Source organism: Puma concolor, chromosome B4, assembly GCF_028749965.1.
Source record: "Puma concolor isolate L17-30 chromosome B4, mPumCon1.1.hap2, whole genome shotgun sequence".
NCBI lineage: Eukaryota > Metazoa > Chordata > Mammalia > Carnivora > Felidae > Puma > Puma concolor.
This window is the reverse complement of record NC_141673.1, coordinates 96,247,256-96,263,842: the sequence shown is the minus strand read 5'-3', so window position 1 is coordinate 96,263,842 and position 16,587 is coordinate 96,247,256. Positions and strand designations below refer to the sequence as shown.

General features: G+C 42.9%; 1 protein-coding gene across 1 annotated transcript in view; it reads left to right on the top strand.

The window, feature by feature from the left end:
- Window positions 1-1,010: 1,010 nt before the first annotated feature.
- Window positions 1,011-16,587, top strand: part of FAM234B (family with sequence similarity 234 member B) — a 32,294-nt gene continuing 16,717 nt past the window's right edge. The window contains exons 1-3 of the mRNA XM_086714039.1: window positions 1,011-1,142; window positions 11,859-12,257; window positions 15,391-15,489. Of these exons, the coding sequence (XP_086570165.1) occupies window positions 1,106-1,142; window positions 11,859-12,257; window positions 15,391-15,489 (535 nt within the window). The 5' untranslated portion in view covers window positions 1,011-1,105. The remainder of the gene's footprint in view (window positions 1,143-11,858; window positions 12,258-15,390; window positions 15,490-16,587) is intronic.

Sequence of the window (16,587 nt, the reverse complement as noted above, 5' to 3'; positions counted from 1 at the left end):
AACTATTTCATTTTGCAGATGAGGACATTGAGGCAGAGAGAGATTAAGCAAGAAGCCCTAGATCTGGCAGCTAGGAAATGGTGGAGTCGGGATTCAAACTCAGTGGCCTGTCCCCAGACTCTGTGCCCTGTCAGAGTCCATGACATGTTTTTGAGTGGAAAAGGGTGATGGGATGTGAATTACACCCACAGGATACCCACTGACAGTTTCTCATGGGAATGAGGCAGAGTCCAAGAGAGAGGTATCTTAGAGCTTTTGTTTGACACTAAGAAGTCACATCATCTTTCTAGATCTTAGTTTTCTCTTCAGAGAAACAAGGAGGGTGGACTAGGTGACCTCTAAGACCCGTCCCAAGTCTAAGATAAATAACATCTTGAGCAATCCTGCGCTAAAATGCTGATCTCTTGGTGCCTGTAGGGAAGACGCAGGTCAGTTCCTGCTTCCTACACCCTTCAAGCCAGAAGCTGCAGGGTAGAGTGTCCAGTAGATACCTGGGAAGAACTGGAAACACCAGACGAAGGTTAGAGGCCTAAGAAACCTCACCCTTTACCTAAGAAACATAAAGAAACACATTTACTGAGCGCTTACTGTGTGCCCTGTGTCTTAAACAGATTATCTAATTCTCACAATAAGCCTGTGAATTAGGTAGGGTCTCCATTTAAAAAACGAAGCTGAAGCTTAGTCATGCCAAGTGACTTGACCAAGATGGCCCAGCTGGCAAGGTATGCAGGTAGGATTCAAATCCCGTCTAACTCCAAAGCCCAGGCTCATTTCACAACCAGTTCCTGCTTTAATACCTGCTATCTCATTCCATTCTCACTGCAAGCCTCCGGGGTAGTTATTATTTCCCCATTTCACTGAGCAGGAAAGTGAGACTCGGAGCAGTGAAGTGACTTGCCGGGAAAAGGATCTGGCTCCGAGTGGGCGGGAGGAGAGCGGGCAGAAGCGTGTACGTGGACTCCGGTGCCGCAACCCCGCGCCTCCCCTGGGCTCCGCTCTGCCTCGCGGCTCCCACCTTCCCCGGTCCCAGTCCCGCGCACGGCCCGCTGCGAACTACACTTCCCGGCAGGACGCGGGCGCGCGCACGCGCACCGGGGCCTCCGCCATGGCGACTGTGCTGTCCAGGGCGCTCAAGCTCCCGGGTAAGGAGTCGCAGCCTCGCGACCACCCTGCTCCCGCGGGCCCTGGGGAGACTGGGAGGCGAGGCGCTGGAGGCGAAGCCGGTTGGGGCCTGGTCCCAGCCCCAGCGTAGATGCAGGCGCGCGGAGGCGAGCCGGTGCAGCCCCCACGGGCTGGGGGTCTGTCACCGCCAGGGGGCGAGAGGGGCGCCAGGCTGGTCGGGGGTCGCGGGCGCGGGGCGAGCTTGGGAGACTCAAGGGAGGGAGCGCTGGAGGCGCGCGGGGCTGGTGGCCTGGAGCAGGCGGGCGTTGCTTCGAGGGCGGCAGTCAGAGCGCGCGTCGCCGCCATCCCAAAGGGAGGGCTGGTGAGGGGAGCATCCTTTCCTGAGCGCCGCGGACCACATACCGCAGGGTCCCCAGCTCTTTCTGTCTTGGGCTGGCCCTGCGGGCGAGGGGGGACAGGAGCTGCAGGACAGCGGGCCACCCTCTGGAGCAGCCTCTCCACTTAATGACACCACTGACGCAGCCATAAGGTAAGCGGGACAGGTGTTTACCCCTTCTGGTTTACAGAAGAGGAAAATGAGAGTTATTTGGCTAATTGACTTGTCCCAAGGTCGCAAAAACGGTATTGGAAACGCCTGGACTAGAACCTCTGGGGTCTCTTGATTCTAGATCCTGGGGTTTGATTCCTATTGATCAGCCTCTGGCTCTCAAGGCTAAGTATTGAGGAGGGGAAGGATTTGGCCCCTGAAAGTTGCAGATAAATTGTGGAATGTTCTTTAAAGGAGGCACACTGGTAGTGTCGACAACTTCTAGAGCTAATTCAGTACTTTGGGCAGCAGCTTCAAGTTTTTAAAAATTTTTCGCTTAAACCTCCAGAATGGGACTGTGCCGCTACAAGCTTGCTTTTTTAAATAAAAGTATATTTGTCCTGCCCAAATAAATTTTAAACATTAAGTTGCAAACATGTATTTGCTGATACGGTGATAGTGGGAAAAGCAGGGTTAGTAGGAAAAGCAGTTGCTTTCACTGGCATCAGAAGAAAGGGCTAGTTTGGTGTCTGGTGGATAATCCAGCATACGGCATCACAGGGTGTATCACAGGGACTTTATTCTAAAGGAGCTTCCAGCCTGCTGCCACATTGTGCCATGGATGACACGGGGTTGGGTATGAATTTGCATTTCTGTCCCCAGACTTCATGACCTGAGACATTTTCCCCCCGACATGGGCTCATTAGAACATTGGAAGGAACATTGATAATATCTGTCTTGGAATGTGTATGTAACATTGGAATGAAGTGGGGGATGGATGTGTGCCTTTACCTGCAGGATTAGTTTTTTTTTTTTTTTTTTAAGAGAATGCAGAGAGAGTACAAGTGGGGGAGAGGGGCAGAGAGAGAGAGAATCTTAAGCAGACTCCACGCCGAGCTGGACGTGGGGCTCGATCCCACGACCCTGGGATCATGACCTGAGCCGAAATCAAAAGTTAGGCACTCAACCGACTGAGCCACCCAGGCGCCCCAGGATTAATTAACTTTAAAGAGAGTACCTTTGTATATCCTTAGTGTAGGATGATATCCTCTCCAAGGATAATGAGATGTCAGACATATTTAGATTTATTTCTTTTAAGTTCCTTTTCTTTTTTCCCAGCATAGATAATTATTCTTCTCTAAGGATGGGAATGCAAGAAAAACGCTTTTGAAACTCTTGAGCTCTTTTGCATTCTCACATCGTAAGGCTGTGACACTATCACTCCCTGGAGTATTCAGTTGCAGTAACTCAGTCAGCTGACAGGGTAGGGAAAGTATAGTCTGGTCCTTGGGCCTGTGTTTGAACAGCGCCTTGGACCTGAAGAGACAGGTATGTTCCATACTTTTTAAGGCCCGGGTGCAATGGCCACGTGTTCTCTTCGATGATGTGGGTTGTGGTTTCTTTTGTTTGTTTTTGTTAGTACTTTTGCTTGTCTCCCTTTTGTCGTTTCTCCCCACTGCCCCAAATACAATTTTTAGTTTTTATATTAGGTAGAAGTTGCCTTAATAACTTTTTTTTGGATTTCCTGTGATTGGGACTGTGAAGGTGTTATCCAGTTTGGGCTACTGTGTTATGTTACCTTAGTTAACATCGTCTCTTTTTTTAAAACTGAAGTCTAATTGACACATCCTATTAGTTTTAGGTATACAACGTAATGATTTGATATTTGTATATATTGCAAAATGATCACCACAGTGACATCCTCACTATTTCTATGTGTAAAGAAGCAGACTAGAATGGTAACTAAGAGCATGACACAGCTTTGGGTTCAAGTCCAGTGTTTACCAGATTGGTTATTTAATCTTTTTAAGCTTTAGTTTGTTCATGTGTCGTAATACTATTATTATGGAAAATTCTTTAGGTACTGCACACTCTGCTTCATATTTACCTCATGGGGTTATTTGGCTTAAAATTTTTTGGGGGGCGCCTTCGTGGCTCAGTTGGTTAAGCTTCCGACTTCGGCTCAGGTCATTATCTTGCGGTCTGTGAGTTCGAGCCCTGCGTCAGGCTCTGTGCTGACAGCTCAGAGCCTGGAGCCTGTTTCAGATTCTGTGTCTCCCCATCTCTCTGACTCTCCCCCGTTCATGCTCTGTCTCTCTCTGTCTCAAAAATACATAAATGTTAAAAAAAAATAAAAATAATTTTTTTTCAAAGTTTATTTATTTTTGAGAGAGAGAGAGTGCAAGCTGGAGAGGGGCGAGAGAGAGGGAGACACAGAATCTGAAGCAGGCTCCAGGTTCCGTGCTGTCAGCACAGAGCCGGATACGGGGCATGAGCCCATGAACCGTGAGATCATGACCTGAGCCGAAGTTGGATGCTTAACTGACTGAGCCACCCAGGCGCCCCGGGATTATTTGTCTTAGTAGAAGAAATGGATGTACTGGAGAGGTTTGTTATTATTCAGTAAGTGTTAGTTCTTATTATCATCTTTGTTAGCACCAGGCTCATTTAGGAATGTGCTTCCTGAAGGAAGGCCTAATGTAACAGTGAGCTAATGACAGATGTCATCAAGTTGGTGAAGAAAGGACAGTTGCTTGGAATCTATTTCAGTCTCTTACCCTTCCACTAAGCCCAAGATGGAAAGATGTTTGGCTCACATGCATATGATAGGGTAAATTAGTAACAGAAGGACAATGTGACATTCATAAAGCAGCCTGTGGAACAACTTATCTTAAGTAAATATTTTTTTTTGTCCATTTTAAAGTTTGAAGGTCAAAGCCTGAAAGGTATATCAGAGCGCAATGTTACTGTAACGATTTGTTTTATTATGTGTAATTTAGAATCGTTATGGGCCCTGGATAATCTAATCTATGATGTGATTTACCTTAAATTGCAGTAGAGTGTAGTCTATGTATAGTACATATCACAGAATGGTGTGTTTTACACCATATTTTCCTGAACATACCTGGGGAAGATACAGTTGCACTTCCTTCCTGTTTTCCTCTGTACCATTTTGGGAATGCTGTTTAACTGGCATCCTCAGTCTTCCTAAGGTGAAAAGTGATAGCTGTGGAAAGCTCATTTATATTGATACATTATGAAATCAGTATCCTCTCCTTTATTCTTTGAAAACCTTTCATTGATTAAAAATATGGGTGGTGGCTGTAATCAGTAGAGAAAAGAGTGCTAAAGTGCCCTGCCTTCTGAAGTGTGGATTTGATCATGATTATAACTTCAGGCAAGTTGGTGTACTTTATACTTCACAATCCCTTGTCTTTCTGTGACAGATAGCAAACATATTTACATAGGAGTTCTCTGATCAAGTTTATAGTCTGGAATAATTAAGCTGGGCTTTGTGTAATGTCTGGAAAAATACACTATCTTTTGATAATATAGGTTACTGATAAGAAGTTAGCCTGATTATTTTATTTTATTTTTAAAATTTACACCCAAGTTAGTTAGCATATAGTGCAACAATGATTTCAGGAGTAGATTTCTTAATGCCCCTTACCCATTTAGCCCATCCCCCCTCCCACAACCCTTCCAGTAACCCTCTGTTTAGGAGTCTCTTATGTTTTGTCCCCTTTCCTGTTTTTGTATTGTTTTTGCTTCCCTTCCCTTATGCTTATCTGTTTTATATCTTAAATTCCACATATGTGTGAAGTCATACGATATTTGTCCTTCTCTAATTTCAGTTAGCATAATATCCTCTAGTTCCATACATGTAGTTGCAAATGGCAAGATTTCATTCTTTTTGATTGCTGAGTAATACTCCATTGTGTGTGTGTGTGTGTGTGTGTGTGTGTGTGTGTGTGTGTGTGTATGTACACCACATCTTCTTTATTCATTCATCCGTAGATGGACATTTGGGCTCTTTCCATACTTTGGCTATTGTTGATAGTGCTGCTGTAAGCATTGGGGTGCATGTGCCCCTTCAAAACCCTACAACCCAGCAATTGCACTACTAAGTTAGCCTGGTTTTTGTTCCCATCTTTACTGACTGGATTCTCTTTCCATTGGCTTGGCTGCTCGTATATGATTCTTTTTTTGTCCTTGAAGTTTAGCCCCTTTTTTGCAATATATTTCAGTATTGATTATTCTGTATCAGTTTTTCTTGGGACTCAGTGTGCCCTTTACCATTTTGGGTCTTGCTATATTACAGGAGCTTGTTTGGCATGTCTTTTAATTATTGTTTTTTGTTCCATTTTCTTTTCCGTTGTCTTCTTCAGTTACGCATATATTGGGTCACTTTTGCTGTCTGTATCTATGCCTTTTTAGTCTCCTTGAAAGCCTTGATCTTTTCCATGGGAGACCTCAAAACCAGACTGCCTGGATTTGAGTGCTTGCATTATTGCTTACTTGCTGTTTAACTGTGGGCCCAGTTACTTAAACTTCCAAACCTCAGTTTCTTCATCTTGAAAACGGAGATAATAATGTTTCTGTCTGCAAAGATTGTTATGAAGAGTTGCAGAGATAAGGGTGTGGAAGAGGGCATACTAAGTGCTTGGAACTACCAGCCATTCTTGTTTCCATTTCATTTTGCTTGATTTTCCACCAGTCTGCCCTTTATATCTCGGACTCTTTTCAGCCATGTCTGCCCGTTTGCTCATTCCAGTAAGGGTATCTTTTCTAAACTTGTTTTATTATTTTTTCCATTGTTTTTCTGAGCCCTGCTTGTTTACTTCTCATCTTCTCTATTCAGTTGTCCTTTATTCTTAGAAATATTGTGTGTGTGTGTGTGTGTGTGTGTGTGTATGTGTGTGTGTACTCTTATTTCAGAGAAACTGTTTTCTTTAATTTCTTGGATTCCCTGGGGAAGTATCTGTTCATTATTTCTTCCATTTTGTGGCGTAATTTGTCCAGCATTGGTTCCTCAGTAGATTTTGTTGGCTATGTTTTTTTGTAACTTCTTTCTTGAATATTTGCAGAACTTTGAAATATCTCATAGAATAAGTACTAATGATGGCTTCTTTCTGATTATAAATCATATTTAATGGTCATTTGTTTTATAGCTAGCTCTTGGCTGACATGCAGGCAGAGGCTGGGGGAGTGAGCCAGGGCAGTTAGAAGCTAGAATTTAATCTACTTGGGCCCCAGCCTGTTTAAAAAAAAAAAAAAATCCCCCTCTTCAGGTCTGACTGTCTACAGCTACTTTTCTTACCTGCCAGCCTGACAGCCTGCTTCCTGTAAACATAGAAGCCTTTCTCATTTACTTTTACCTTGCTTTTGAGTCTTCTGTGGTGTTGAATGGGGCCCATTGATGCCTTTGGGACCACAGACTTGGTCTTTCTAAGCAAGAGATAGCCAGTTTGGCTATGTATCCATGGAACAAGGGAGGTAATACAATTGATTGGTTAGGATTGTGAATTCTGTAGTCAGATTGCCTGAGTTTGAATCCTGGCTCTCTTTCTCCCTAGTTCTGTGATCTTATGCAACTTATCTCTCTATATTTTCATTTCTTGTTGGTAAAATGGGAATAACAACAACAACAACAACAACAACAACAACAACAACAACGATACCTACCTTCCAGGGTTGTCATGAGGATGGAATGAATTAACGTGTACATGCTTGGACCAGTGCCCAGGATAGTAGGCACTCCTACTTTTCAGTTAGCATCATTGCCATCATCTTTATTGTTGTCATTATTAACTCTGGGAACTCTGCTCACTGGTGGGGACCTGAGATGCATGTATCTACTCTTACTGTGCTTCCTCAATAGGATACAAGTTTTGCTGCATTTGGCAACAATTTTTCATAAATTGTAGTTTGGGAATGTGGTTGTTTTCTTTTCTCCCATTTTATTACACCCCTCCCTCCACCCCCCAGTTTTTAGGACGAATACTGACAGAAATGCTTTCCTTTGCTGTCATCAACTGGAAGTATATAGTATTTTACAGAGACCATTTCAAGAGCAGCTGATTTTCAAAGGATGCTTGCAAATTAGTTTTATAGGTTTAGTAAAGATTTTACTAGTTTCTGTAGCATATGCAGCCAAGTTCTCTTCCTGCCTGTGATAGTGTGTGATATCATAAAATGCATTTCTTTTAAACTGTTTTGTTAGCCAATATTTTAGTAAGGGTTTTACATTGACTGTTTTAGACTGGTATATTTGTTGCAAGGTGGCAACTGACAAGCAAGGTTGAATTTAGTAAGTATCAATGCTAAATTTTTCACTTGATGCTAAAAATCCAATTGTACCGTTATATAAGATGACCTGAGTGTATGTAGACAATACTTGGGAGTTTGAGTTGAATCAGTTGTGTGATGTGACTGCCAAGAAAGCTGGCAAGATATTAGGTTACGGGAATCGAATTGTAGCGTATTCTCTAGATTAGGGAGGACATGGTTCTGCCCTCCCCTGGCCTGGTCAGACTGCACCCTGGGGATTGTATCCAGTTCCAAGAACCATACTTTAAGAAGCACTGACATATCACATTGTGTCCAGAGCAGAGCGACCAGGATGTTGAGGACACGTGAAACGGTGCTTCTTCAAGTGATGAGTTGAAGGAGGTGGAGACGTTTAACCTGGGGAAGACAAGATTGGGCAGTTGGGAGAAATAATGCCAACAGTAATAATAGAAGCTGAAATCTGTTGACTGCAACTATAAGCCAGACCCTAAGGACCATGCATATGTTATCTTATTTAATCCTCAAAAATAGTTGCATGAGGTGGGAAAAATAATTGCCCCATTTCAGAAATGGGGAGAATAAGGCTTACTAAAGCTGAGAAATTAATTGAGGTCACATGATTAAAAAGAGATGGAGCCAAGATTTGACTCTGTCTGTCTGTCTGTCTGCCTGTAAAGACTTGAACTCTTAAACACCATGTGATACTTTTCTTATGACTGGTGTCTTCACGTTTTGAAGGACTTGCATGTGGAAGAGGGGTCCCAGAAGTTAGAACTAGGGCAGATAATCGGCAAATGGCCAGAAACAGATTCTCGAATCCGTGTATGGAACTGCTTTCTGGATTGGAGGGCAGTGAGTTTCCCTCACACTGCTTATGTTCAGGTGTATGCTGAGTGACTGCATGGTGGGTGTTTGATTTCCTCTTTGTTAGATATAGTCTTTTTTTTTTAATTAAAAAAATTTAAAATCATGGTAAATTACACATAAAAGTCACCCTCTCAACCATTTTTAAATGCACGTTTAAAATGTAACCAATTTTAAATGTAGTATTGTTAAGCATATTCACATTGTTGTGCAACCAGTGTCTAGAACTTTGTCTAGCAAAGCTGAAGCTCTGTAAGGCATCCCCCGCTCTTTGATAGTTTGCATTATGTCCCTTTGCTTTTATGGAAGACCTGTGTCAGTGCCTATTTTCACTAACCTAAAGAAATCCAAAGAGGATTTTCGCTTTTGTGAAAAAAAGGCAAAAAGTGAAAAGAGCATTCGGTGCTTGTTTTGCAGCAAGTCATTAGAGAGGCAGCGCTCACCCCAGCCGTGGGAGGGGTCCCCGCCTAGCTGCTTGCCTGGGAACCACCCTCAGCATCTCAGCCCCAAGCCGCCAGGGCTTTGAACTGTGTCTGGGGGCATCTGTGCTTTATCCCAACTTATTTTGTGCATCTATTAGCAAGATGTGCCCTGAGGTATCAGAAAAGCCCAGGAGAGGTTATTGCTTGGGTCTGGGAAAGCTCAAAAAAATTTTCCATATAAATTAATGATAATTGCTTCTTTGTTTTATGCTATTACAGCTTAGGAGGATTTTGACAGGAATACTCTACTTTTGGATAGTGAGGGAAACCTGTACCCATTAAATAATAACAACTCCCCATTTACCCATACTCCCAGGCCCTGGAAACTACATTCTAATTTGTTTCTATGAATTTGATTAATCTAGATAAATATCTCATATAAGAATCATACAGTGTCTCTGTTTATTTCACTTAGCATAATGCCTTCAAGGTTCGTCTGTATTATATAGCATGTTAGAGTTTCTTTACTTTTTAAGGTGGGATAGTAATCCATGGGATGTATATATCACATTTTGAATCCCATCAGGTATATCCTTTTAGTTAAAAAAAATTTTTGTTTTAAGTTTTAGAGTTAATATTATTATAACAGCCTATGGTTCTGTTTGCAGATTATTATAACTAAAATTATATGGGACAGTTAGAAAATGGGGTACCCTAATTAATAAAATAATTTGGTTCACGGAGTAGATATATAAATTGTAGAAGATTAGCTTAAAACCTGTACTGACTTTATAGCATAATTTGGAAATACTATTTTGAATTAAATTCCTAATAATTGGTCTATTTTCTTACAATTTGTGCCTTTACAAGACAAATCCAATATTTGTTGATAAAATGAATAGCTTTGAAAGTGAAAATACATAGGAGTGTCTAGTTAATAGAATGCAAGTTTGCTCAGTATCTTCTGTGTTTTTTTTTTTTGTAAAATACTTAATGTTATAAAGTATATCTGTGTAATGTTTATTTTTTTAATAAAATATTTATTGATTTTCTGTGTACCAAGCACTAAGTTTTACACTAAAGATTTTACTTCCCATATTGGTTTCTATATAGTGTTTTATTGCTTCATATTATGTCTTGAGTAAACGAGACATAATATATGGAGTGACATCACCAAGATCACAGTGACAAGAGGCAGAGATCAACATCAAGAATTTTTCTTTTTTCCTTTTTAATTAACTGGGTCGTATTTTCTTTTTTATATTTCTTTTTTAAACACGATTGATTGATTGATTGATTGATTGATTGGTGGAGGGGAGAGTTGGGGAGAGGGGCAGAAGGAAAGAGAGAAAATCTTAAGCAGGCTCCATGCTCAGCATGGAATCTGACAGGGGCCTGATGTGGGGCTTGATCCCACGATGCTGGGATCATGACCTGAGCTGAAATCAAGAGTCAGACGCTCGACTGACTGAGCCTAGGTGCCCCTTTACATTTCTTCTTAATAAAAGCTTTAACAATGGAGTTTATGTTAGTACAACTTACCATGTAATTTCTTTTTTTTTTTTTTTTAATTTTTTTTTTCAACGTTTATTTATTTTTGGGACAGAGAGAGACAGAGCATGAACGGGGGAGGGACAGAGAGAGAGGGAGACACAGAATCGGAAGCAGGCTCCAGGCTCTGAGCCATCAGCCCAGAGCCCGACGCGGGGCTCGAACTCACGGACCGCGAGATCGTGACCTGGCTGAAGTCGGATGCTTAACCGACTGCGCCACCCAGGCACCCCTTACCATGTAATTTCTAACACTGGAAATTTTTTCTTGGTTTTTGCATGGTGATAGCATGAACTAAAGGCATAAAAGCAGTTAGTCATTGGCGGTGAGGGTCAAGGAGTGGCTTGGGAGCAAGTGTTGCTTCAGCTCTCCTATAATTTTCACCTGTCAGCCACCCCAAATAAATGTAGAGTCTAAGTAAAAACAGAGCGCTTGTTGTGTAAGCCAGCTTTGAGAAAAATCCTTTACCGCTGCATTCCTGCTTGATCCCACCCCTCCTAAAATACTTGCTCAGAATAGCATTTGTAAAGGTAAACAGTGTTTACTGAAACATGTACTGACAGGGCTTTAGAATCGTAGGAAGTTTCTCAGAAGTGAGTTTTCAGGTGACAGTGTTCTACTTTGCAAGCTGTTTCTGTGGAGACCATTAGGAAGCCACGAATATCCGACTGTGAGAAGCAGTGCCCAGAGAACGATTCTTCTGAAGTTTAGGCAAGTTCCAGGAAGGATTGGAACATCACAGATCTAAGAAAATCAAAGGAAATCTGCACATAAGGCATATGGAAGGTTGATATAAGAGCCATGTCTTTCTTTAGTGAGATTCACACACATTAAGAGTTTTTTTTTAAAACTAAAAAGGTACCAAAGCATAAGAGACTCTTAAAAACTGAGAACAAACTGAGGGTTGATGGGGGGTGGGAGGGAGGGGAGAGTGGGTGATGGGTATTGAGGAGGGCACCTGTTGGGGTGAGCACTGGGTGTTGTGTGGAAACCAATTTGACAATAAATTTCATATATTGAAAAAAAAAAAAACTAAAAAGGTATTTGAAATTTGCCACTTTGTTTCTTTTCCAATTTTTTAAAGTCATAAAAGCAATAATTCTAGAACACTGATTTTCTTTCCCCCCATTCTTTCCCCATTTTGCTGGCATCTGTTTTATAGATAGCCATCAAGATTTAAGTTTGTAAACTTAAGTTATTTTGTTTTCTGTGTGTTCTTTTAGCTGTTCACAGTTGCCATGTAATTGTTGAGGGTTTCTCCTTCCTAGTTCTTCCTGACATTCCGTCTTTCTGTGTTTCAGGGAAGAAAAGTCCAGATCTAGGGGAGTATGACCCCCTCACACAGGCCGACAGTGACGAGAGCGAGGATGACCTTGTGCTCAACTTGCAGCAGAAGAATGGAGGGGTCAAAAACGGGAAGAGCCCTCTGGGAGAAGGGCCAGAACCTGACTCAGATGCTGAGGCTGTGGGGGCTGCAAAGCCGCATCTTTCAGAAGTCGCCACAGAGGGGTACCCCTCAGAACCTCTTGGGGGCCTGGAGCAGAAGGCAACCTCTTCCATCGTGTCTTACGTACGCACATCTGTCTTCCTGCTAACTTTGGTCATCTCCATGATCCTGGTGCTCGTATGTGCTTTCCTGATCCCCTGTCCCCCCAGAGATCTGCACAGCACTTGGAGCCGCCACCTGGGCCCCCAGAGAGGTGAGTTGCAGGATTTCCAGCCCCAATTATGGAAAACTTCAAGTTTACATGTAATTTTGTAAAACTTCTGTAAAACTGTATGCTGATGACGTTGAAAATTCCCTCCAGGTCTTTACAAATAAATGTGTGTCATATAGCATTCCTCTCCCTGTGTGTGGGGGTGGTTAGGAGGTTAAAATTGGAAATAAAACAAAAAGATTGATACAGCTCCAGAAGCTTGGGAAGGTCGCTGCTCTGTTGTGTTTCTATTGGCGTTGGTCTTAATTAGATGCAGATAGGACAGAGCATTGGTTTGCTGGGTCCTTGCAGTGCAGCCAACACTGTCAGGGGAGAGCAAAGCTGTGAGACGGGCTATTTACAGAGAAAAGTAAGGCTCAAGGCCTGGCCAGACCAGAGGCCAGGGCTTTGTAGGACCCTCAGGCATTTGTCGATTATAGGAGCCTCACCCAATTTGAATTTTGAAATAATTTCTTTCAAGTAAAGTCGACTTGCTTTCTTGTGGTAAGTTTTCTTTCTTGCTCCTAATGGTTAGGTTGGTGCCACCCAAGTAATTCTAGCTATTTTGTTTCATTCTGGGGCAGGTTTCTTTAAAACAGCTTGCTCTGGGTCCAGAATGCGATTCCATCTGAGCTGTGAGTGCCAAACAGTCCTGTCTTTTATGAACTGCCTTGGGGTGTGGGAGTTCAGAACACCACCCCAAAATATGTCACAGCAAACAAAATATTGTTTATTTTGAGTTGAAGGCACATGAATAGCAGCAGATGCAAGAAGGGCACTCTGACCTTGACCTTTAATTCTTCCCTGAAGCAGGAGATGAAACTCCTATGTGAAAGATGCCCTCCCAGTACCAGGAGGAAAGAAGCATTCTAATCAACAGAGACAGGGGGTTGAGGCTGAGGGAAGTCTGTGCAAACAGAGACCTTGTTAAAATAACTCTTCTCTTCCTTTAGTCTCTTTAGACGTGTTAGCTCCCTTCCCATGGCTACCACTCTTTGTTCAACCTAGTACGTAAGCACTTCTCCAGGTCTTTATTTTTCTGTGGGGGCTCCCACGTACATGTGAAATTTCATTCAGTGAACGTTGAGTCCTTTTGTCACGTCAGTCTGTCTTCTTAACCGGTTATCTCATTATGTTTTATTACTCAGTCCCAGCTAGGAACCCTAAGAAGGTAGAGGAGAAATTTTCCCTCCCCTACAATACTCCCAAACCCCTACATCATCTTCGTTTAGAAATATTTTACCTCTGACACTTCACTAATTTTAGTTGATTTAGCTTCTGATGAGTTCTGTGTTCTCACCTTTACTTTCTCTTAAGGCAAGACTGGGTAGATGTGACGTATGCTGTATTCCCACCACACAGGATATCTCTCCCTGTCTTCCTTTTTTAAAAGATTGCAATTTATTAACAAAATTTTTTTTTTTATTTTATAGAGAGAGAGAGCTCAAGTAGGGGCGAAGGGCAGAGGGGGAGAGAGAGAGAGAAAGAGAGAGAGTGAAAGAGAGTGAGAGAATCTTAAGCAGGCTTCACACTCAGCTCAGAGCCCGGAGCCCAACACAGGGCTCGATCCCATGACCCTGTGATCATGATCTGAGCTGAAATCAAGAGTTGGATGCTCAACTGACTGAGCCACCCAGGCACACCTCTTCCTTCCTTTTTTGATGGTTTTAAGTGAGCTCTTATAATATTTGTATATGGTGTAAAGGCTAGGAACAAATCACTGATGTATCCACCACTGAGTTTAAGAAATAAGACATTATAAAGACCGTTGAAATCTCCATGTGTCCCTCCTCACCAAAGCCACCTCTCCCTGCCAGAGTTCTACTGCCCTGAGTTTTGTGTCATTATTTCTTTACTTTTCTTTAAAGTTTTACCACATGGTAAAGTAATTTTTCCCATTTTGAATTTTGTATAAATGTAATTAAGCAGGCTTCTGTGACTTGTTTTTTCTTTTTGTTTAGCATGTTTATAAAATGCTTTTTGAGGTTCATCAATATTGATATACTGTAACTGGACCTTACTCATTTTCATCACTGATTTCCCATGGTATGATTATCCATGATTTATTGATTCATTTTACTGTTGATAAACATTTAGGTGACTTCTATGTTTAAAAAATGAATAATGCTGTTAAGAAGATTCTTGTACATGTTTGCTGATGCAGCGTGTGAGCATTTCTCTAGAGCATTAACCTGTGAGTGATACTGCTGGGTCATAAGGTGTGCGTGTGTTCAATTTACGTTAAATTATTTTCCATAGTGGTTGTACCAATTTACACTTCCACCAGCTGTGCATGAGTTCTCTCCAACTTTGGCAGGTGTCCTCTGACTCCACACTGTTGAGGGGTAGGGTGGCACTATCTGTCACCGCTCAGTGGGAAGCCCAGACTCCCTGCCAGGCCCCTGCTGACACCACCCAGGCAGGGGCGGTGCGAGCTGCCTCATTCATGCCAGGTAGGGGTAAAACTATAGGCTTCCCTTGTGTGTGTGGAGGGCACTAGGCAGGAATGAAAGTCCTGGCTCCCCACCTGGCCTTCTCCGATGTGACCTTGGTTGGGGTGGGGGAAGGGTGCCTTCTTACAGCTGGGCAAAGTGGATCTCTAGGCTCTCACTTGGCCTTTGCTGTGGGGGTGGGGTGGGGGCACAGTTCTATCTGTATGGTGTTTCGTTGGTGTAGAACACTTGTCATCTAAAACTTTCCTGTCTCGCTATGCTGCTCCTTTTCCTGGTCCTTTGGCGAGGGGAGCCAGCTTTTCTTGGACCTTTTTTGTCTGTACCTGCTGGCATTTCTGGTTGCCAGCTTCTGCAGCACCTCATCTGGGACATTTCAGGCCAAAAGAAAGCCCAGGGGAGTCATCACCTTGTCATTCTGTGGGTTTTGCAATCTCTAGCCATGCTACCTTCTCTGCGCCTTCCAGAGTCTTCTTACATTTGTTTTCTCAGTAATGCCTGGGGACTTGAGCTGCACTTAGAGGAATAGGCAGTACTGTGTGTACTCTGTCTTATCTAGGAACCAGAAGTCTGCCTATTTTTTAGGGAGGTGCTGGCAGTGCTCTGTGTCTGTTCCCTTTGTAACCTGGGAGAACTGGTTTGTGGTGACTTAACTCAGGACTTTTTTGTTTTTATGTGTTCATCAGGTGGGGACCTGTCTCCGTTGGAATTGGCTGATGTGAATGGAGATGGCCTGCGTGATGTACTTCTCTCCTTCGTAACTTCAAGGAATGGGAGTGTGGTCGGTAAGAGACATGTCTTATAGAGGCTGCTACAGGAGAAGTTCATTGATTGGAGGGGCTGTGAACTAAGAGAAAACATGAGGGTTGTCTCCGGAAGGGCACTATAGAAAAGGATCTGGAGTCAATAGAAAGTCATCATGGGTCTATCATATGTGACTAACCTTATTGGAAAGCTCCTGTGTGCAAGCAAAGCTCATTTCAAGGAATCATGGAGAGTTGTAGCTGGAAGAACTTTTAGTGGGTCGCCCAGTCCCATAATACAGAAGCTGAGATCCAGAGAGGAAGTGACTTGTCTACACACCAATGAACAGCATTAGTTCTCAGGGTTCTTGAGTTTTCTCCCGGCCAATTTTCCATTGCTTCTTAGATTATAGTAAATGCTAATCCAATCCGACCTTCCCATCCCCAGCAGAAAGCTTCTGTTCATGTTCTAACATATTTTTACACACATGTATCTTGGCCAGGTGCTTTCTTTTTACTCCTGTTTAGTCCTCTCTCGTTCTCTCTGGTCTCCCACCCTGCTCTCTGCACTGGAAGGCCAACCAGTAGGCATTATGTCAACAGGCTACCTTGCTTACCAACTTCCGATTGGATTTGGCCAATAGGAAGCACAGGCAAGAAGTTGGAGGAGAGGAAGAGAGTGGGGGGAGGGTACTTATTCCCTTGGCTCCCTCCCTGCCAGGGTGAACTCAGGCTGGCTACATCCTTGATCGTAGGTCACATCCTCTCTTAAGGTGGTCTTCTCATAGGACTTTCTTTTTGGGGATTTCAGGAATCACTTCCTCTCCTGTCTCTTTGTGCCTGGGAGTGGTAACAGTTCTAAGGGGTTGTACTATCCCTTGTGGTTTGTCTGTACCCAGACCACAACTTTGTAAACAGTCTCTTTATTAAACCTTACCACAACTTAACCTGATTGAGTGTGTGATATATGTCAACTACCAAAAAAAAAAAAAAAAAGTTGCATTTTCAGTGTAGGTACATGGGGGCTTCTGGTTTGTCCTACAGCATCCATTAAAGTGGATTCAAACTGTAGTCTGTAAACTGATACAGGAACTCTGGTTTGAGGCTGAGGATGCCCTAGTAGCTACTTTTTAATCATCC